At 49.6% G+C, this 22456-nt stretch overlaps 2 protein-coding genes across 4 annotated transcripts in view; one reads left to right on the forward strand and one right to left on the reverse strand.

Moving 5' to 3' along the window:
- The first annotated feature begins 476 nt into the window (after positions 1-476).
- On the forward strand, positions 477-10107 carry CLP1 (cleavage factor polyribonucleotide kinase subunit 1). Of its 3 annotated transcripts, none has more exons than XM_032967550.2 (7): positions 477-595; positions 1627-1739; positions 2652-2919; positions 3873-4223; positions 4876-5019; positions 5465-5698; positions 7057-10107. In XM_032967550.2, the coding sequence occupies exons 2-7, from the start codon at positions 1678-1680 to the stop codon at positions 7348-7350; spliced, it is 1353 nt and encodes a 450-aa protein (XP_032823441.1). In that variant the 5' UTR covers positions 477-595; positions 1627-1677; the 3' UTR covers positions 7351-10107. The 3 variants fall into 3 exon arrangements, with proteins under 3 accessions (XP_032823441.1, XP_032823444.1, XP_032823443.1); XM_032967552.2 differs by lacking the exon at positions 477-595 and adding an exon at positions 619-907; XM_032967553.2 differs by lacking the exon at positions 1627-1739 and having other exon boundaries at positions 487-595.
- A 1251-nt stretch (positions 10108-11358) lies between these two features.
- Positions 11359-22456, reverse strand: part of LOC116950101 (B-cadherin-like) — a 45675-nt gene continuing 34577 nt past the window's right edge. The window contains exons 13-15 of the mRNA XM_032967549.2: positions 17617-17759; positions 14656-15390; positions 11359-13751 (exon numbers count right to left, since the gene is read on the reverse strand). Coding sequence (XP_032823440.2) covers positions 13503-13751; positions 14656-15390; positions 17617-17759 — 1127 coding nt within the window. The 3' untranslated portion in view covers positions 11359-13502. The remainder of the gene's footprint in view (positions 13752-14655; positions 15391-17616; positions 17760-22456) is intronic.

Genomic DNA, 22456 nt, shown 5'->3' on the forward strand with positions numbered 1-22456 from the left:
GAGTTGTACACCCCTAGCTGCCACTGCTATTCAGTGGCCTAAAATATGGCTCTAGGGTTTGGTTGTATAATTTATTTATGTAGACCAATTCAGACATTATTGGTCACCACGTGCCACTTATAAATCTCAACCTTCGTCCTACAAAGTCCCATCACGAAGAGAGAAACACACAAATTTACATTTTTTTGCCCGTATTGTTTCCCTGTACAAGAATACGGAGTAAACAGTGATAATTATCGTATTATGCTAATATTTATTTTTTTCCTTTCCGTCATTAATTAACGGTGTGATTATTTGTTTACAATTGTTTTTTTATTGTGCACAGATGCGATTTAAAAAAACATTTTTATTACACACTTTTTATACATATTTTTATTACACAACTTAAAAAAATATACATTAAATATATTTTTTAAACATAAATTCGACGACGTATATTTACAGTATGAATCGTCACCGCGCTGTGTACAGTTGCGCGCGGTGGAGTTACCGAACGCGGCCTCCATCCTCCTCGCCGCCGCCGTCGGGGGTCAAGGGTCAAGCGAAGCGCACCAGGAGGGGGGCGTTCGGAAACGTCGCGGAGCGTGGCGCCAATGTGAGTTACACCACACGAAACACGTTTTTTTAAAATTTTTGAAAAATATAAAAAAAACCCTTCTCACGATCTTCACAGACCCTCCGGAATGACGATTCCCACCGTCGCCGCACTGCCGGCGTGTGATTTAAACGAGCGGCGGCCCTGAAACGCGCAGTGCGCCGTTCGCGGCGGAGTGGAGCCGCACGCGGACTCGCTTTGTTGCTCGCTCGTTGATGGAGGAGGAAGCCCTCGGCACGAATTGCCTCTCGCCCGCCTGTGTGACTCGCCTCGTCGGCAAACGAGCTCGTTTAATTGCAGGGACGCGACGGCGTACGTACGTCGTCGTGTATGTGTGTGTGCGTGTGTGGGAGCGGTGTCACGCGGAGGAGGCTCGTGAAGGACGCCGCTGCTACTTGGGGCAAGTTGGATGGCAGTCGCCCTTACCACCGACAACAACAACAGCGGAGGGCAGAGGAGCGACGCTCACAACAACGAGCAGAGCGTCGGGAGGAAGGGGGCTAAAGCGCAGCGAGTTGGCACAGTAGGGGGCACGGGTGGTGCGTCGGCCACTCATCTCAGTCGGTCAACCCGTGGCACCAGCTGTGTCTGCTCCCGTGACCTCCTGCCGACGGGCGTTCGACACGCCTCAACGTAGCACCTAGCCTGGCACAGGCGCCGTGGTGACCTCACCGTCACTTAGTGGCGAATGGCTGCTACTGCTGTTGTTGTTGTTGTCCGCGCTGCGCTACGAACCCCGGCGAGCGCTCACGGCCACCTCCACCGCTGACGGTCATCTCACGACCGGCCCCAAATCGGTAGCGGTGCGTCGTAAACATCGTCCAAGGTGGCCCGCGCGTGGTCCCGGCCGGCCGGCCACCCACCCACCCCCTGGTGTGCCACAGTGCCTTCACAGGTTGCTCGCTACCCGCCGACTGCGCTGGCCCCAACAGTCTTGTGTTTGTTGTAAGGCGACACGGCGGGGATTGCAATGGGGGTCACTTTTGTTTTCTCTGCCGACGCCCGCTGCGCACACTCGGTTGGGGTCGCAGCTCGTAAGCGGAGGAGGAAGCCTGCCGACGTGCGGAGGGACGGGTGAGGGAATGGGGAGGAGGAGGAGGAAGTCCCCCGTCTGCCGACGTGCCGAGGGAACGAGCGAGCGAGGGTGAGGGGATGGGGAGGAGGCGGCGGCGGTGGAAGAAGCCGAGAGGAGTCGGGGGGGTGGTGAGGAGAGAGGAGGTGGGATGGTGGTGGTGCTGGTGGCGATAGTAATAGGAGGTATGAGGGGGAGAGATACGGGAGTTGTCACGGAGATGAAGTGATGAGGTTGGAGGGGATAAGAGAGAGTGCACGATGAGGGTTTGGGAGGAAGGGAATGAGGGGGGGGGTCATTAGTGTTAGCCGGGTCGCTTCTGAAAAAGAGCTCTGTGGGAATTACCTGGTAACATTAAAAAAAAATAGTTTAGTTTAGGATGGGAAGAGATAAGTAGGGAGTGGATAAAGAGGAGTCGTCGGGGAGAAGATCGTGGCGAGTTTTAAGGAATTGGATGAAGAAGAGCGAGTGAGGGACTACCGTGGAGCGGGGGAGGGAGCAGGGGTGAGGTGAGTGGAGGGACAATGAGGGGAAGGAGGTGGTGATTGTAGCGGGTTTCTCGGCAGGAGGAGCAAGAGATGAGGGAGGGAGGGGGGGAGAGGTGAGCAGATACTGAGATTGGAAAGATTGAGGAGTTGACTGAAACAATGAGGTGGAAGATGAGGCAGAGAGAACGTGAAGCCGTACGAGGGAGGGAATAAGCCAGAGATGGTGGTGGTGGTGGTGGGAAAATCTCAGGGTGGGAGTTGATGAGGAGGCAGAGAATTAACAGTAAAATCTGGAGGGGTGAGTTTAAAAGAACGTCATCACTTACATTCACTCATTGACACTTAGGATGAGATCATATATTCACTGTCTAAATCCAAATGGTATTAATCTTGATTTGAATGGTACTGTTTTGCAATTGATTGCAAGCCTACTTTTATCAAATAAACCAAATCCATTTCTGACCGTGCTTGTTGCGCCGTGCATCGCGTCATCTAGATTTGAGCGGGCGACGATGTCGGAAGAGAAGGACGATCGGCCGATGCAGAAGTTTGACCTGGAGAAAGAGATGGAGCTGCGCTTCGAGGTGGAACCCCAGCAGACGGCGACGCTGGAGCTTCTCAGCGGCATGGGAGAGATCTTCGGCACCGAGCTGACGCGCAACAAACGCTACGTGTTTGACGCCGGCTCCAAAGTCGCCGTGTTCACGTGGCATGGCTGCAGCGTGCAGCTCACGGGCCTCACCGAGGTGGCCTATGTCGCCAAGGTGCGCGCGCGCGTGTGTCAGCGCACGCATTTGTGTACGTCCGTGCCATGCGCCTGAGCTGCAGTGTAAATGGAGGACTGCTTATGGCAGAGTTGTGCAAAAATGGCCTTTAGAAATGTTATTTTACCGGTCTGCGAGCACTCGGTGGTACGCGAGTGTCAGGCAAAAACGTGATTTCACGTACTCAAATTTGATTTTGCGTTTGTGAACTTCACATCACCCGCGGATATGACATGAATTTCAACAAGTTTCAGTTTGGTGGGAGGTGCTGTCACCACATGCAAATACTGGCTGGGCAGCTATTCTACCGATTTGACTCCACAGATGATTTAATTTCCCTCCGAATATGCATTTTTTTCCCAGTATTCCACAACATGTGCTTTTTTGCTGACCTGGTATGCTTCCTGGTGAAGTAGAGAGAGACAACGAGTTGGTTTAAAAAGAGTGCAAAGTTTGATTGAAGCAACACTGGTAAAGGGAAAAGATGGAGAGAGTTAATTTGGCCCCATCGTTGCTCATCAGCTGGAGGGAGGGAAAAGAAGAGAACCGATTAAATTATTTACGCTTACAGCGCAAGGTTATAACGAAGGCGCCGTTTCATTTACAATTATAATCAGCAGTTTCACAGTAGGGGGCGATATTGCTCTGATTTCCCGAGTAAGGGATTTATCAGTAATTTTTCATATCTGGCTCATTTGAACCGTGATACTGGCACACATGGCCTACTCCTTTTCTAAGAATGTCACGGGATCTTTTAAAGTCCACTGCGAAGCGGGCGGCAGGCGTTTTATGGTTGACACGCACCGCAGTATTATTCAGGGTGTTTGTGGAGCCACCCGCTCGTCCTTGTCACCACCCGCCGCTCAAGGAGATAACGCGTACGGGCGGCGCGTGAGCGCCCACCCCGCATTAACCACCGCGACGGCACGTGCCGCCATCTCGCCCACGCGCAGGAGACGCCGATGTTGCTCTACCTGAACGTTCACGCGGCGCTCGAGCAGATGCGCGTGCAGGCCGAGCGTCAGGAGGAAGAGCGAGGCCCCCGGGTCATGGTCGCGGGCCCCGGCGACGTGGGCAAGAGCACGCTGTGCCGCCTGCTGTGCAGCTACGCGGCACGGCTCGGCCGTCGGCCCACGTTGGTGGAGCTGGACGTGGGCCAGGGCTCCGTGTCCATCCCCGGCACTCTGGCGCTGCTGTACATCGAGCGGCCCGCCGACACGGAGGAGGGCTTCAACCTGCAGGCGCCGCTCGTCTATCACTTTGGCTCCACCACGCCCAGCTCCAACGTGAAACTCTACAACAAGGCAATGCACCGGTGGCTGGCCGAGGGAGAGAGAGAGGGAGAGGCGGCTGAGAAGGAGGCTCGAGAGCGCTGAGCCCACGGCACCGCTGAGAAAGTTGCATTTGAGGCTGAGTTTTGGTCAACTGTGATTAAGTCGGTCACCAAAGCATCTGAATGCAACAGCATTTTAATAGCTTCTGAGTGCAACAAAATTTTAATAGCATCTGAGTACAACAACACCTCAAGATGTTCTACAGCCTGCACTTACCGGCATGGTGAACTGGTTAAACAATCCCTCACAAAGCGCTGTTTATAACGTTTTATTTAACTACACAAATAACTTAATATATAATACTGTACCGCGGGGATAGGTAATATGGCAGCAGAGGACAGTGCAGCAAAATACATTGTTACCTCATCTGTGCATCAACCCACACTGACCAGTTTGGTGAAGTATGGTCAAACAACCCTGGTGACCTGCAAGGCATGGAAAGGCCATCATCCAGCAGTGAATCGATAAAAAGCGCCTGCCACATGTACCGTATGTTGGAAATGCAAATGGCAAATAGCCGACGTGAGAATCGACGCAGTTTCACCCCGTCGTCTTTTCAACGTGAGTGAGCGCCGTTGTCCCGAAGCGCGATGTGACCGTGGGGCGCGTGTGCGTGCGGCAGGTGGTGTCGAAGCTCGCCGATGTGTTCGACCAGCGGTGCAAGGTGAACCGGCGCGCGGCCATCAGCGGCTGCGTCATTAACACGTGCGGCTGGGTGAAGGGAGCCGGCTACCAGGCCCTCATCCACGCCGCCACCGCGTTTGAGGTTACTACCACCCCCCGCCGCCGTGCCTCCCACCCTCCGCCCATCCCCAGCCTCCCGCACTCCCCCCCCCCTCGCATAATCACTTAACATAGAATCCGGCGTATGGTGCGAAACAACATACATACATCCCACTTGCCTCCCCATTGTTGACAAATACCATCGGGCTAAATAATTAGGACATTTCCCAAGTGGATAACAACGTAGTTTTCTGTGTGGTTTGATCGAGCGGCATGACCCTGTGGTCAGTGCCCCGAACCCTTGCACTTGTTTTGTCTATCCAAATGTCTCATTCAGTGCAGAATGCACGATTTCTGCACAGTGGCACGTTGAGATGCTGCACGTTATAGACGTTGAATTGGTCCGCAGTCGTCGCATCGCGACGACTGCGGACCAAACGATGACGCTGACGACGACGATTCACCGTTCGTCCCTGCGATGCTGGCAGGTGGACGTGATCCTGGTGCTGGATCAGGAGCGGCTGTACACGGAGCTCAAGCGAGACTTGCCCCACTTCGTCAAGACGGTGCTGCTGCCCAAGTCGGGCGGTGTGGTGGAGCGATCGAAAGACTTCCGCCGTGAGGGGCGCGACGAGCTGGTTCGCCGCTACTTCTACGGCTTCCGCAACGCCTACTTCCCGCACGCCTTCGATGTCAAGTTCTCCGACGTCAAGCTCTACAAGGTGAGCCGTGCACTTTTTGTACCCTTTTTTCACCGTGTTTGCAAATGTATCTTTTTTTGATACTGTTATTAAAAATGTATATATCTGCGTTCACCCGTATTCCATGGTTTGTGTTTTGAATGTATTGTAAAGTAAGCCAAGGCCCATATTTTGTATTATTTCGATTACATTTTTACCAAATTGCCGATGACATCTTGTCGGGCCTGGAAAGCTCAGTAGAGCTGAGCCTCGATGTCGCTTGGATTGGGTGACCACTGTATAAAAACGGGTTCATGCTGTGGACAGCAGAGGGCAGTGCAGCAAAAGCCAATGGTGTACAGTGGTCCCTCGTTTATCGCGGGGGATACGTTCTAAAAATAACCCGCAATAGACGAAATCCGCGAAGTAATCAGCTTTATTTTTTACAATTATTATACATGTTTTAAGGCCGTAAAACCCCTAACCACACAATTTTATACACTTTTCTCAGACAGGCATTAACATTTTCTCACATTTCTCTCTTATTTAAACACTCAAAGTTCAAACTTTCGCAGATTTAAAAAAATAAGTACAATATTAGTAAATGAAACCAAAGATCAAAACCTGTTTTCAAGCCCAAACATTTTTGTAAATCTGGCTAGCCGAACGCATTCTGTACTCCCTTAGCTAATCAGGACGCAGAACACATGTGCGGTTCTCCCTTAGCCAATCAGGACGCCGAACACAATGCGCGTTCATACTGTATGCAGGAAAAAAAAGCATGCAAAATTACACTAAATAAAATCCGTGATACAGCGAGGCCGCAAAAGGTGAACCGCGTTACAGTGAGGGACAACTGTATTGCATTCCTGTGCTCCTACTTTCACGCGCCCTGCCTTTACCAACCCGGACTGACCAGCTCAGTGAAGTACGGCCAAACAACCTCCCATGACCCACGGTGTGGGGAGGGCCCTCATCCAGCAGTGAAATGACAAAAGGGTAGCTGTGCACGTACGTCACATCAGCGGGCGGCACCGCCGGCGATCTCGGTGTGAATATTATCCATAATAAAGGTTTTTGGGTTAGATCGCTTAAATATAAATGTGTTGCTAAACCCACACAGCCAATTAGTAAGGTTTGCCACGTAAACAGAACATGCCAATCCGTTACTAGTACAGCACGCCGGTGTTTTGGAGAGTAAACCCGCAACGTTTACAATTCGAGTACGACGTTCTGCCAGTAATTACAACCAGCACCATCAGGCGATAGCCAAATTTGCAGAGAAAATTTTCTTGTTTTGTTCTTGGTGTGAATAAGTGATCGGAGTTCCAGTGGTGTTTTACCGGCCCGCCCCTCGGCCCGCGCCGCGCGTAACCGTGCGTGGTGTCGTCGCGCCACAGGTCGGGGCGCCGCCCATCCCGGACTCGTGCCTGCCGCTGGGCATGTCCCAGGAGGAGAACCAGCTGAAGGTGGTGCCCATCACGCCGGGGCGCGACCTGGTGCACCACGTGCTCAGCCTGAGCATGGCGGAGAGCACCCAGGAGAACCTGGTGGAGGCGAGCGTCGCCGGCTTCCTGGTGGTGACGGCCGTCGACTCGGAGCGCCAGGTGTTCACCGTGCTGTCGCCCGCGCCGCGGCCCCTACCCCGCAGCATCCTCCTCGTCATGGACATTCGCTTCATGGACCTCAAGTAGCGCCGCCGATCGGCGTGACGGGTTTGTGCTGCGTGCGGTGCGAAAGAAGTTTCGGCCCGCTGAAGAGGATGGCTCCACCGGCTCCATTTTTAAAAATAAAACCTTTTGTACCGATTTTATAGAGGCCGTTGAAACAATGGGGTTAGGTTTTGATTTACAGCTTTCGTGACTGCAGTAATTCTTAGCTCTTTCGGTAAAGTCACGTTGAATGGAAACAATAAAATAATAAAATATATTATTTTATTGGTTACTTTATTGTTTCACTTCAACGTGACTTTACCGAAAGAGCTAAGAATATGAAAAATGGGGTTAGGGTTAGATGAAGACGTGGAAGCAGAGTACAGTACAACAATGGATGTTGCTGTACTGCTCCCTGCTGCCCGCAACGTAGTCCTACAGCTGCCGATTATCACGGTTGGCAACGTACGGTGTGAGAGAAGTTCAACATATATACAAGTACAACTTGTTTGGTTTTTTTCAAAAATATCTTATTTTCTCCTTTTTAATATGCACGGTGGTCGACCCGTCCAAGCTGCGTGCCTCCACTTTGTACATTTGATGAGAGACGTTGTAACATGGTTTACCATGTCAGGTCATCATTGATTTATAAGTCCTGTTAGCCTCTCGTGTCTGTGATAATGCGGGGGAGAATTAATTGTTGATGAGATAATTCCGAGGAAAGGGGAATACTTTTGTAATGATATGAAACAATTTGCGAGCCATTTTCACATGAATAGCAGTGTTACCATAAGATCTGGGGTTATTCATCATCACAGTAATAACAGTATTGTGAGTTGAACTATCAATTATATTGCGATTGCAATTCTTTAAGATTCACACAAGTTACAATTGTAATTGACGCCAGGTCTGGTCAGCGTGGGTAGTGTCTCTTGTGCTCACATAAAGAATTGTCAACATAGACAGCATCTCTCGCGTGCCTGATCTCCCTTGCATCTACATGAGAGTTACAATGAGCAAATTAATCTCACTTTGGTCACCGACATCACAGGTGAGATTGACAGACGAACGAGTTATCGTGTCTTTAACTCGCACCTGTGCCTCCTTGCAGGTGCAGTGATATTGGGCGCTGCGGTGGCGAGATTATAACTGCCTCGCCTGGTATACAGGAGGTCATAGGTTTGGTCCCAACCCTGACGCCTATTTATTTGGAGTTTGCATGTCTCTCCCCGTGGTCGCGTGGATTTTTCTCCGTGTCTTCCGGTTTTTCCCCTTCCACATTTAGAATCGGCATGAATTTAGAGTATTTGGCTGGTGTAAATGATGAGCCACTTTGTTCAGCTATCATTTGTGGCTAGGTTACTTCTGAACAAGACGCACATAGCTCAGTCGCGTCTTACCTGGCAAAACAAAACGTGGTTTAGTTTAGCATAGTTTGGAGAGGAATGTCTCGCTCTCGCTCTCCCCTCCATCGGGTTTGTGAGCGGCTTCCACAATCGTCGGCTGCTCTGCCGGGTCTTAACTTGTCTCCACGCATGCCACCGTAGGAGAGAGATTGCACCTGCCGCATCGAGTGCACAGGGCCTTTTTTTATTTCCGTCGTTCTCGGCGCCGCATCTCCCGACCGTGCAAATGCATTTGACGTCAAAATCTCATGCGCGCCCGCTCCGGCGGCGCTGTTGCCATTGCGCTGCGGTCCGTTGGCGGCCGCTCGGAGTTTGGAACTCGGCAACGTAGAGGGCACATCTCTCGCAACGCAAAACGTCCACGCACCATGAACGCACGGTGTATTTGTTCTTAAAGGCCGCGTCGTCTCTAAAAGGTCGCCCCCCCCCCACGCGTGCGCGCGCAAGGGTGCTTCGAAAAACCGCCGAGTGAGGGTCAGCGCGCGCGTGTGCGTGGAGTCGATGGCTTGGAACGGAACATTTGCGCCTGATTTAACATGCGTGGTTGCATGTGAAGCAGACGCGAGTCGGGCGAGTCCCTCCCGAGGCTATTTAAAATTTTTGTTGTAAAAAGTACGTCATGAAATCAGGAGCGATATCCATTGCACTGTCGTCATCTTAACCGCGTGAAACCCCGTACGGCTGTGTGATGCACAATAAAGTGACAATGTTTGCTACGCTATTGGCATAAATACATTCAACTTGTTCCATGATAATGACGTTTATTTTTTCGATGGTGAAAAGCTTCAGGAAATCACTAATCGACTGCATTTATGTTTGGTCACCTTTGCATATCGGAAGAAACCAAAGCACCTGACGCTAACACTCACGTTTGCACACACTGGTTCACAACTCATTTTCTGCATTGCCTTTGCCTCGCCACCAGAGGACAGATCTCTGAAATCTGCTGGACGTGGACACGTTCTTCACCTGTGGTCGATATCTGTTGATTCTGGATGCTGGTCAAAGTCAAATATAATAACGCCTGACCGGTTTCTCTTGTACATCCAGTAACTCGTGCAAACCACTCTCACCGGCCGACCAGTCGAGTGGTCTCTCTTCACCTTTTCCATGACAGCTTTTTGCCGAATGTCCCCATTGGTCCTCATATGATGGCAGCCGAGCGGGGTGCTTCGCCAGGACCACCTTGGTACTGTTTGTGTCATTTGCGAGCACCGAGACAAAGGCCATTCATGTAAAATCTGCTGCTCTCGAAAGTGTTGCACGGGGTGAGCTCCACCTTGGGCCCTGTTTACTCCTCCCATACTGGACATATGTGCAAAAAGAGTTTCATAGCACATCGGATTCTTCCTGCAGTCTAAATAAAGATTCTGATCTGGTGTCGTACTCGCTATCTCAACTTGTTAAATTGGTTCATGTAATCATTTCTGGTGGTTTACCTGCATCCCAACTGAAACACAAATGCTGCAACGCTCAATCTCCAAAATGAAATACATTTCGTGCATTTGCAGCATGTATTGTGAGCATGTGAAATGGGGGGTGTTATTATTCACCCTCCCTGGGCGATCCAATGCATTGTTGGAATTGAAGCTCACAATTTGGTGCACGTGTTGTGAGATTGAGCATCTATGATTCGTCGCATCTTTACACCCTTCATTGTTGCATGTGCAGAACCAGCTTTATCTTATACTGGTGGGTTTATGCAGACTGTCTAGCATTGAGACACCGCTGCTATGCAGAATTGCGAGGTGGCGATGAGTCGCTGTGAAGAAGTTTGTTTGCTTGACCATGGTTGCGATATGCCCCAAACCCACGAGCCTTGGTGACAGCTCTTGTTTGAGTATAAGCTCGTGATGGATAGTTTCTCTTTTAGTTGATGGGGAATCTTTTCTCCTCACTGAGGACCGAAGAGAATTTTAAAATACCTTTGGCGGGTCCCGCATTCATACACGCAGCGCCGTCACTTGTGTCACACCGCAAGAAGGCCCTTGCAGAGACGGAAGTGAGTGTGCATGCTAAAATTGGAAAAAAAGTGTTGGCAGATTCAATGAGTGTAGCTAAGATACTTGTAGTGATGGATAAAAGCGGTAGGATTCGTGTGGCCAGCGGACAGCCTGGAGGCCGTAGGTTCCACACCCCCGCTCTTTAAGCACACACATAATAATAGGGTTTTTCCCCTTTTTTCTGGCAACAAAACTGAAACCTTTTGAAGTTTTCGTGACTGCAGGGATCCACTCTTTGGTTCTTTCGGTAAAGTCACAGGTATAAAAATAAAATAAAAACTTTTTATACTTACCTGACTTTACTGAAAGAACCAGAGAGTACAGCTCAAAGACAATTAACTTTCAAAGTAATGATGGCTCGGGGTACGCCTTTTGGCATCCTCTGGTCTAGCACCAATTGAGACGAGGCTCAAAAGAAAGCCGTCTCTGGTGTGGACCAATCAATTTCAAGGACAATGCATCATATTATCAGTGTGTTTGCATTTTGACCACAAGTATTGTGGTTAATGCACACATGATTCCTTGTAAAAAGGTTTCAGTTTTGTTGCCAGAAAAAAGGGGAAAAACCCTATTATATTTTGGTACTGACAAAGGAGGTCACATGACACACGCACATAATTCACAAGACACCACACTGGAGCCATGAGGTGAAAACTCCAGCGTATATTTGAAGAGAAAATGTAAAAACATTTACTGACACGAGTTTTAAAAAATATAAAATATTCTCTTGATAAAATGTTGAGGTTTTCATTGAGATGTATTCCAGCGCCCTGGCCGGGAAGTCAATTGTGCACCGCGCTATTTTCGCTGCAGCGTTTGGTCGAGAAGTTGGGTTACTTGGCAAGCCCCCGCGTGGAACATTTTAGGGAGGAGGATATACGTCCTCCGATACGACCAGGCCAGTGCTTCAATCCAATCACATCTCGACGGAAGTTTTTATTTGTAAATGCCACTGCAAAGAGGTTCCTCGGCTGAAGTTTAGGCAAAGTGGCTTGCTTCCAGAAAAAAAAACGTATCAATGTTACCCCCCCCCCCCCCCCATTGTTCAGATGGCAAAGACAAACCAAGATGAAAAATTCCACTCGGGGTCTTTTATGCAAACCATTAACCAGCCCCAAATGGCCACGCCGGTCCCCATGTCAATAAGTCAAGGAAGAAATCCCACTGCTCAAACGAGCATGCGGCTAATGCTAATTTGCATATATGGCCCTGAGCACGTGGTAGAAGTTCCACATTCCCACAGTGAGTTCAGTTTAACCCGAGGACAACTACCTTGGTGGTGATAACTTCCGCGGTAGGTTTTCTGGCTTGTGCTCCCATGTTCAGCAACTGAAGCAGCTCCCTGAACACGCGCGCTACAACTCAGCGGTATTTTTCCAACTTTCAGGAGGGATGATGATGGGCTGAGTTAATCCCGGACCATGACCTTTGTTGCTACTTGTATTTGGGATTCTTTTTTTAAAATGCCGTTAAATATAATTTGTAAATTGTCACGGGACAGTTAACCTGGATAGTGGTGTCAAAAGTGTGACGATCTGACCTCTACTGCATTAATAACATTATCCTGGCATTGGAGTTTTAGTTTTACATTTCACGCGCATGACTTTATCTTTGCAATACTTGCACGCCACACGCGCTGTCGGTAGAGAAATAATCGTACAGAGCCAACCATGCTAATCTGAGGTGCGGGCAAGGACGCCTGTGTTTCGAACCAGAAAAATTGGTTCATGGGAATAGACTTTGACTTTGTTTCGCTCCAGGGTCAAATAAAAACATCCCAACCCTCAACTGTAAAACCTGACCAAAAACACCGTCACCACACCAGCCCGCCAACACGGCGTCGGAACCAGTCACAATCGCCCATTTGCCGACGCCTCGTGCAGGTTAACTTGACGTCGTATTTCCACACCCAAGTCACCCGAACAATTATAGTGCGCTGCTCACTCGCTCGCTCCGTGTGTATAAAAACAGTGATCGGGGGGCGGGGGGGGGTTGGAAGTGGGGCACTCGGGAAGCGAGGAAGGAGCTAGGGGAGAGCGAGGAGCTGAGAGGGAAGGAGCTGGAAGCTCAGTGGGGGGGGGGGGGGGCAGTTTGGAGAAGGCGCTGTAGCAGTGGTTCTCAAAGTGCGGTCCCCGGACCACCAGCGTGAGTGGCCCGGGATGCTCCTCCAGGTGGTCCGCGTTAAGTAAAAGTTTTTGACGTTAATTAATAATATAAAGCAATTTATTGAATGACGTGAGCTAAACTACCCTGATTAAACTACCCTAATATCTAAATGCCCCCCGGCCCCCCCTAAAAAAAGTATAACTGCATGTAAAAAAAGGGTTGTTTACCCGCTTTTGTGCAGTGCACCACCCCTCCCCCGGAACCCCCTGCAGTTTAACAAAAGGCGGCTCAATTCAGCCCTCCCACCTGCCCACGTTCCTTTCTGGCTCCCCGCCCCCCCCCTGACCTATATATGATCCAAGTCGTCTCGGAATTGTGCACTTGACACAGATATTCTGCTGTGACTGTTCCACCTGAAGACGGAAGCTTGTGTTGCCCCCGGAACGTCGTGATTTAATTGTTTTCTTTTATTTTACCCACGTGACTTTACCGAATAAAACCAAAGAGTATAAAAATATTTGTTATGTTTCCGTAATACGAATCACTTTGTATTCCTGGTATTTAGAGATAAGCGAATGCATTTTGCCGCCAGGGGTCAGTGGCCGGGGTGGTCCACGGGCTAAACACTGAGCTAGGGGCATCTGAGCTGGATGAGTTGGGGGGGGGGGAGATAGGAGACCTATGGGAGTTGCCTGCTGGGAGAAGCCGCCGCAGGGGTGGCGGCCCGCGAGATCGGGGAGCCGCGGGAGCCGTAGGAGCCGGGCGGCGGGTTGAAGACGGGCCGGAACTGTGCCTCCTGCTCCGCCAAGTTGGCCGTGCTGATGCAGGGGCTGAAAGAGTGGTCATCCTCGCGGTCGCCCTCGTGGCAAAAAACGAGCAGCCCGTCAAACGTGGGCACTGCGGGGTCTTTATCCGCCCACTCCAGAGCCTACACGCACACACAGACACAGAGATCCCCTCCGGGTCGAGCCTTACAGCCAACAGGGCCACGTGCCCGTAGTTGAGCACCGACTACGGGTGGCGCGGTGCGTAGGGGAGTGCTGTGGTTCGGGCCCGCACGCAGCCCGCCCTTGTGTGATCCGTGGTGAGGGTCAGTGGCACCTGCCACGGGTATTTAAACTTTCCACCACTGCCCCCAGGGTTGGCAGGATAGATGCGCGCCGCTCCCGAGCTCATTTTGAGCAGACGCATTGAAGTTTGACTTCGCCGGGTAAAGCCCGCCTAGCTATTAGCTTGTTTTCAGAGGCGACCTGGCCACACATGATAGCTCATCGATGTGGCTGACATCATCACCACGTGGAAATTTATAGCAGCAGCAAAATAATCGAAAGGCACGTTTTCTTAACGTGGAGGGCAACACGCAAATTCCAAACTATTAAACGGGCATTGTCAGGGTCAGGATCGAACCCACGACCTCCTGCGTACCAGGCGAGGAAGATAATATCTCGTCACCGCAATATGGTTCAAGGATCCTGAAAGCTATCATAAAATTAACAACTATAAAACACAGCTCTCTTATGCGATTTCGAGTTGTACCACGTGCGTATTGTCCACCGTTTTCCTCCGAGTGCTCAGAGCTTCATCAGACACCACGCCGTGACAGCCTACGGTACAACCCTAAAACGCGTCGCAGAGCAATACAGCAGTCCGTAACAACATCATCCACGAATCTGGATAACGCACCCAAGGTTTGCATAAACATCACATTGAACTCGGATTGGGTAACGCAGGTCCGCTTGAATCCCAGCGTGTGTCATTGTGACGCGACCGGCTCGGGGTTCACCCAAAGCTGACGGACGACGGACAAGATAAAAGTCAACGCGTGCTCTCACCTCCGCAACGAACTGCCTGACGTCCGCCGTCGCCTTCGTGCTCAGGAGCTTGGGAAGGGTGTGATGCTGCAGCCAGGCGGGTCCTGCGACGGCGGCGGGTGGAGGTACTTCCCTGCGGGTGATGCCCCTCCCCATGCTGACGGACTCTCGGCCGATCGCTTGACCGCCGTAGCCGCTCGCCCTCGGGTAGCCGAGGGTCGAAGTCCTCCCGAGGTAGACGCGGCCGTCGGTCTCCAGAACGATGCCCCCTGTCGCTCCGCCCGCCGGCACGCGAAACGCCCCGTTCACTCGCGAGTCCATCGCGATGCCCCGGCCGCCGCTGCTGCTGCTGCTGGCGCTGCCCACCTCCGTATGCGTCGCCACGTGGCTGACGACGCCGCTGCCGCCGCCGCCGCCGGCCGCTGCCCAGGCGTCGCTCCCGCCGACCGCCGCGTCGCCCGCCGAGCCGGCGGACCGTCCGCCGTGCGACCGCGTGCCGGCGCTGTCGTGCGCCGCGCCGGAGGTCGTGTGGCTGAAGCTCGCCGTGAAGGACTCTTTAACCTCGTGAGAAGCGGCGGCCGTCTCTCCCGCGGCGGCGGCGGTGGCGGCGGCGGCGGCGTGAGAGGACTCCGCCGCCGAGCTGGCGCGCAGGGTGGTGGACTTGGTGTAGGCGGCGCCTTCGGCGTCCTTGCCGCCGGCCCAGCTCGAGCCGTTCTTCCCCTGAGCGCCGATTGCCAGCAGGTTCATCCTCATCCCCTGCGAAATGTGTCAGGGTCCCACACGGCGTCGTTCACTGCAGCGATGGCCGCGAGCTTTAGAGCTCGAGATTATTACTTTGTTAATTTGTTAATGTGCATCTGAGATGGTGATGAGCAAAACTGTTACAAGCCCCCCCCCCCGCTTCCCCTCCCCCCGCCTGCCCCACCCTCGCTTGCCCCTCCCCCCCATAAAGTGGGGCTGTCGTGAGGTCTGAATTTGAAAACTTGTTCAGATACCAAGGAGATGGAGAGATGACATCGCGATGGATTTGAGCGTGGCCGATGATTGATGATGATTCGTAACCCCACAGATGGTGGATTTGCAGAATGTCCATTCACACTGTTCCGAAATGTTCTACAAAACGTCCAGATGCGTAACTTTTGTTCACCTCGGCTCTGCAATACGAAAAAAGGATGGCACGTTTGGCTCCAATTGTCTGCGCGAGTGAGACAACGTTCCTATTTGGATGTCTCTATATAGAAATATATTAGTGAAAGAAATCTCAGCTTAATAGCGCTTTGTGTCATACTCTCCCTGTGGGCCTGAAATTTTGTTTGGGGTGTCCTCAATTTCAACATTTTCGTTTTCAATCGTAGAATAGTCGTCACATTTGGCGCATCTCGATGGAAACTTTTGTGCGGCCTAAGTTCGTAAACTAAACGGTTAATGTATATTTCCCCCCCCCCCCCCCGAACAACAATTTCATGGGATCAAAAATTATTTTTCGTGACTTATCAACGTCAGCAAGCAGCTAACCAATTAATGACGCAATAAAAACAGACTGGCACATTCTCCGCAATTGTACGAACCTAGAGTAACGATTGCGTGTTTATCGCCCCAATGTTTTGTATTACCTCTGTTTCTGGTTTCCCCCTTCCAACCCTGGGGCCACCCCAGTACCCCAGACAGTGGAGAGTTGTGACTGTTTTCATATCTACCTATGAAAACAGTCACAGGGCTCTGAAAAATAAGAAGAGGTTTTACCCTTTCTGACAATAACACAGGAGGCGTTAAGATGTTCAAATACCAAACAGGGATCGAGTCTGCAGTAACCACACGTACTCGTGGTGAACGTGCAAATATGCTCTGATAATAAATGCCTTGTCCTTGTACTGCTCACCTTTTAGCGTTTCAAGGTCTGACACTGGTGAGACTAGGCCATGCAGAAGGCTGTCTCTGGTGTAGGACAATCAGTTTCAAAGACAATGCCTATAGAATCAGAACGTGTTTGTATGCATGTACGTGTGGTCGTTAATATAGACTTGATTCCTTGATGAAGGTATCTATTTGATGTCGGAACATAGTAACACCTGTTTTATTGCCAGGAAGGGGAAAACGTCGATTCTTAATTTTAATATTTTAATGTGATTTTCTCGAGTAATCGATTAAATGAAATAATCAGACGGTCCAGCTAATATCCTTACTATGTGGGCTACAGCAACATGTATGATGCTACGCAAAGTTAAGCCGGGCGGTGCGCGTCTAAAGACAAGGCCCTCCACATTTACCGGTTGCTCAACGAAGTTGGATAATGCATTGCAGTCACTACCCAGAGTTACACTATGGGGGCACAGAGAGGAGGAGATGGGCGGAGGGGGGTCCTGAGCAACCTTTGAAAATTTAAATCACCACCTTAAGACATTTTTTTCTTAAAGGCCTTTTCTCCTTGTGAATGCTGTTACGTGTTTTGGGAGTGTGGGGTGTATTTGTATCCGTGGTTCAATCGTGAGCCTGCGTTGCTTATTTTAGGTTTCAGAATTGCGCGAGTTACTTACTTGCTTGCTTTTAGCTCTGCGCAGCGCCTTGCGACCTCTGGGTGAAACGCACTTTTATAAGTGTCAATTATTATTAATGAATGCGAACAGAGTGAGAATAAGATTCTCTGTCATCTGGTGACTTTTACGCCAAAAGTAACAAATGGAAAGGGATGAAAAAACCCCCCGAAATTTCGCTTTTCCATTTCCTCAAACTAAAAACCGAGTGACATATGGAAAGAGGAAGAAGAATAACCTAAAATATAAATCTCTTTTTTTATTTTACTACATAGCTCAGTGGGGTAAGGCGCGAATGTATCCTATATTATTTCGTGTGTGTGTTTAGTCTGCTGCTCCTTCCCCCGCACCTCCGATTAGCACGGCTGGCTACGTACGGTGTGAAAGAAGTTCAACATGCACGATTACGTACATCCATCTAAACAGATGGACGCACGAGTGAGCATCTTACCATATCCTCTTCCCCTCCGCCTTCGTAGTTGTAGGCCTGAACCCCCCCAGAGTTCCCCTGCTCGTGCACAATGTACAGGGCGCCCCCTGACCTCACGTAGCCGCAGCAGCCGTGTGGGTAGCACCAGAGGCAGCACAGCATCGCTGGAGGAGAAGCGACGGAGAGAGTTAAGGCAGACCAGAAACAAGGATCTCTCGCGTAGCCTTTGGACAGCACTTTGGGGCAAGTTGCTGTGAGCGCGTCCTGTCAAGGCCGCTGTGATGGGGCGGTGTGACGACTACGCCAGAGCACTCTATGCCCCTCAATTATTATTGCGGATGACCGAAACAGCAATGCTTATTTTTTTAGTTTTGTTATCAAAAAAGTATTTTTTTTATTAGAACGTTTAAGACAGTGGTTCCTAGCCTGGGCTGCACGCACCGCCTGGGGGTGCGAGATGCCCTTTCTGGAGGTGCGAGATGGGGCCAGCTTTTTTTCGAAGGTAAATAATCGAAAACACGAATTAAACACGGGCACGTCAGTAACAACTTACTTCGCTTCATCGAACACCGTGTATTTATTATCCATGTTTGTAACGATCGAGAATCAAAGGGGTGCAGGCTGCAGTAAAGAACGCTGATCTCTAGATATGCCGTGGACATTTGTCAGATGGTGGCGGCCCTCCTGACAAAGCCAGGCCATGGCAGCGTTGGACTACGGAGATACCAGACCACAAGCAAGGCCCTGAAAACACTGAAGTCGCGTCGACTGCCCCGGCACCCGATTATACCCCCCCGTACAACCCAGACCTCGCCCGCTCGCATTCTCATCCATTCAGTCCTGTGCTTTGACGGACGACCAAAGCGTTTGGCAAACATTCAGAAAATGACGCTGCGACGCGGGATGAAGTTCGCAGACGACCGTGCGATGCCGCCGATGGATCAATTCACCGTGACAGAATGCCGACCCTGTTTCCACATAGGCGGATCTTGAAACTTCCCAAGAGGCGCCGTTTCTTGACGTTTCAAGCTCTCTAAACAAGGCCCCCATTGTGCCCACACCCCGTCCCTCCCTCCCTTCCGCTTTGGATCTGCCACTGTTGGCAGAGGTGCATGACGAAAAGGTGGTGGAGACACTTGTGTTGACCAAGAGCTTAGTGTGTTAGTGACATTCCCGTGAAATGATAACTAAAACTCTGCATTCGCTCAATGCATAATATTGTCAAAAAATATATTGGGAGGCATTACTTTTGGGGCACGCCTTGCACATATATACAATACCACTTTATGGTCGTCATTAGTGGTCGGTGGGTAAATATATCCATAGGTGTGGTACTATATGTATAGGTGGGGCACGATATCAGGGGCGCTGCGGTGGCTAGGAGATGTTAACTACCTCGCCTGGTATACAGGAGGTCGTGGGTTCGATCCCAACGCTGATGCCTGCTGCTGCTGTATATTTGGAGTTTGCGTCTCTCTCTCTCTCTGTGGTCGCGTGGATTTATCTCCGGGTCCTCGGTTTTGTTCCCTCCGCATTAATAACAAACATCACGCGCTCAGAGTATTTATCCGCTATGAATTTCCACACGATGATAAGCCCACTTCGTTGAGCTGTCGTTTGTGATAGCCAGGTCGCTTCTGAAAAAGAGCTATGTCGTTCAGTGGGGCCTTACCTGGTAAAAATAAAAAAAAAGTTACGTTTTTGTTAAATATTTATTGGTTGGACACAGAAGGTTGCTGGGCTGGGGTAGCAGGGCAGGCGGAGTGGGGTCTGGCCCCAGGGAACGTAAACCATTAATCATCACGACAATTCCGGTCATCCTCGCAGCGGCAGCGGCTTTCGGCTCGCCATCAAACAAAGACGGTCACTGCATCGCGCGCTTTTGGATGCGCTTCTGCGGCCGTCTGGAACGCTCTTCCTTCTGATATTGGGAAGCCACTGGAGCTGTGCACGTTTAAATCATCTAGATTTCCAAACTAATTTCTTGAGAACAGATTTTTTTTGTGTGTTCAGTTTGTTGTCCTTCCCCTGCACCTCGGATTAGCCCGGTTGGCAACGTACGGTGTGAAAGAAGTTCAACATACATACGTACGTACCTGCCCCTAGTGAGGGGCTGCCACTGATGGTCATAACTAATCAATAATTTTCTTGGTTCTTTCGGTAAAGTCACGTAAAAGGGAAACAATAAAATAATGAAAATATAAAAGAATAAAAACAAATTTATTTTATTGTTTCCCTTCCACGTGACTTTACCGAAAGAACCAATAATATGAATCCCTGCAGTCACGAAAGCTTTAAATCAAAATGTAATCAGCCATTGCTAATTTCATCAAGGTATCTCGATTGATGGCGGAAGCGTTTCCGATTTAAAGCCAACTCTTGAGACCATCCTCCCTGCTTAAATGAGCACTTCCCTCCGTACGTACAGGACAACTCTCAACTACCCGTGTGGTTGGATTACCCCGGGTTGCAGATCAAACTGCGCTTGCACTGTGCTTGCGGTGAAAAAAAAGATAAAACCAAATGTTTAACTCTCGTCTGCTCATCACTTGTCAACGGTCAGCGACGCGGTGGGCCACTTCAAACTTGCAAAGTCGTTGGAAGTGAACAGCTTCGTTGTGCCGGCTTTTACTACCAAAAGCAGTAAAAGCAGACGCACAATGTAGCCCGTGTCTTCACCCCTGTTCAACCCCCTGTTCGACGTAGGTAAATAGTACACAATCAGGTAAATAGTACACACTTAGGTAAATAGTACATATACAGGTAAATAGTACACACTTAGGTAAATAGTACACATACAGGTAAATAGTACACATACAGGTAAATAGTACACAATCAGGTAAATAGTACACATACAGGTAAATAGTACACAATCAGGTAAATAGTACACTATCAGGTAAATAGTACACAATCAGGTAAATAGTACACAATCAGGTAAATAGTACACATACAAGTAAATAGTACACACTTAGGTAAATAGTACATATACAGGTAAATAGTACACATACAGGTAAATAGTACACACTTAGGTAAATAGTACACAGGTAAATAGAACACAATCATGTAAATAGTACACATACAGGTAAATAGTACAAAGGTAAATAGTACACACTTAGGTAAATAGTACACATACAGGTAAATAGTACACATACAGGTAAATAGTACACAATCAGGTAAATAGTACACATACAGGTAAATAGTACACACTTGGGTAAATAGTACACATACAGGTAAATAGTACACACTTAGGTAAATAGTACACAGGTAAATAGTACACACTTAGGTAAATAGTACGCACTTAGGTAAATAGTACACACGCGTTTTTGCATTCCCATTTAACATTCACTTTGCATTGTGTGTCTCTGTGTTTAACCCGGACCACTCCTCCTTCACCCATTACCCTGGACAAATTGACAGTTCGACTAATTGCCACTTGAAGGAGCTCAGTGGTGGAAATTCCACATTGCTATTGTGGGGGAGGAGGGGGTGGTGACTCTATCCATAAGGCGAGAGAGAGAGAGGGAGAACGAGATATAACAATGCATCGATTCATTGATTGCGTTTTATGCTTACGAGCTATGGCCTTGTGATCACTGCTGCTGACTCTACGCACTCTTGCCACACCTTGTCCTGACAACATCCTACCATCCTCCCGAGGGTCAGAGCCATCGTACACGCTGCGAGTGGATCGACACGTGCACGCAAGATTAGATCGACATTCACTGCCTTCGCTGGGGCCACTTTAAGTCACTGATTTCCAGCGAACTCCTGCCGAGCTGCTGCTGCTGCTGCCACCATATACATAACCCCGGCGACGTTTGGACATCGCTTTGCCCGTTAGTGACCTCTTTTGTCGGCTTTCAGCCTCGTCTGCTCTAATCTCTCTCTCTCTTTTTTGTTAACGATGCTGTGTTTTTTCTCGGTGCAATGTCGTCATTGATTCATGGCGCATTTATATATTTTATATATATTTTAATTTTTATTGGAGATAAAAAATGAGTGTTGCACTTTTTTGATTCCTTAATGGGCATTTTTATATTCATATACTTTTTTTATTCATTTATTCTCCGCTGACGTGTCACGTCTGTCACGGAAACGGTGTCTGGTGTTTAGTTCAGTTCAGTTATTAGGGAAAGCACTTAAGAGCTTCTTGGCTCACAGGGAAATACTAAAACTGAACTGAAACATGGAGGCACGCTTATAAAAGTCACAGCCTACGTCCGGTTGGAAAAAAAGTTCAACACACGTACGTATGTACGTACGCCAACTGAACTCACTACAACCCATAAAGCCAGAGTCTAGCCACTATAAAACGGGGCAAAGCAGAAAGTTTCTAACCAACAGTGCAAATAAGTTGCACGCCCACACTGGCAGTCGCATTTACGGTTCTGTGTTTGCTTTAGTTTCGCAAGACCTCGCTTGCACTCCCAACTATTTAGCGCGTTGACAGACAGGACAGTGCATTCTGACACGCCACGCAAAAGAACACAGGGACAGCCCTCGCGCTCTCTATGAATTCGAGGTCAAACCACAGCGAAGGTTGAGTCGGAACGCTCGGCCCAACGTTGGCTGCCCAACGTTGCGATGTTTTAACGAGGCCCACCGCCACCGCCACCGACTTTCCCATTCCACTGAAAACAGTAACAAATCACTCGGGTTAAAAATCACGCTCCGTTGCCTTCCATTTCTTATTTGTTTCAAAACGATGACCATCCGTGGACCGATTACAAACCGAAAATACCCGGTTCTCAAAATGTTTCAAATTCCACCCCAGTGAAGTCAATGATATTTATTTTGTATATGTCAAAGCTGCTGTACTAACCTGTTTTCAAAGGCAGTCCCTGTGACCTTGTTCAAAGGG

This window comes from Petromyzon marinus, chromosome 38, assembly GCF_048934315.1.
Source record: "Petromyzon marinus isolate PM22_M1 ecotype Great Lakes invasive population chromosome 38, UKy_Petmar_22M1.pri1.0, whole genome shotgun sequence".
In the NCBI taxonomy this organism is placed as follows: Eukaryota; Metazoa; Chordata; class Hyperoartia; order Petromyzontiformes; family Petromyzontidae; genus Petromyzon; species Petromyzon marinus.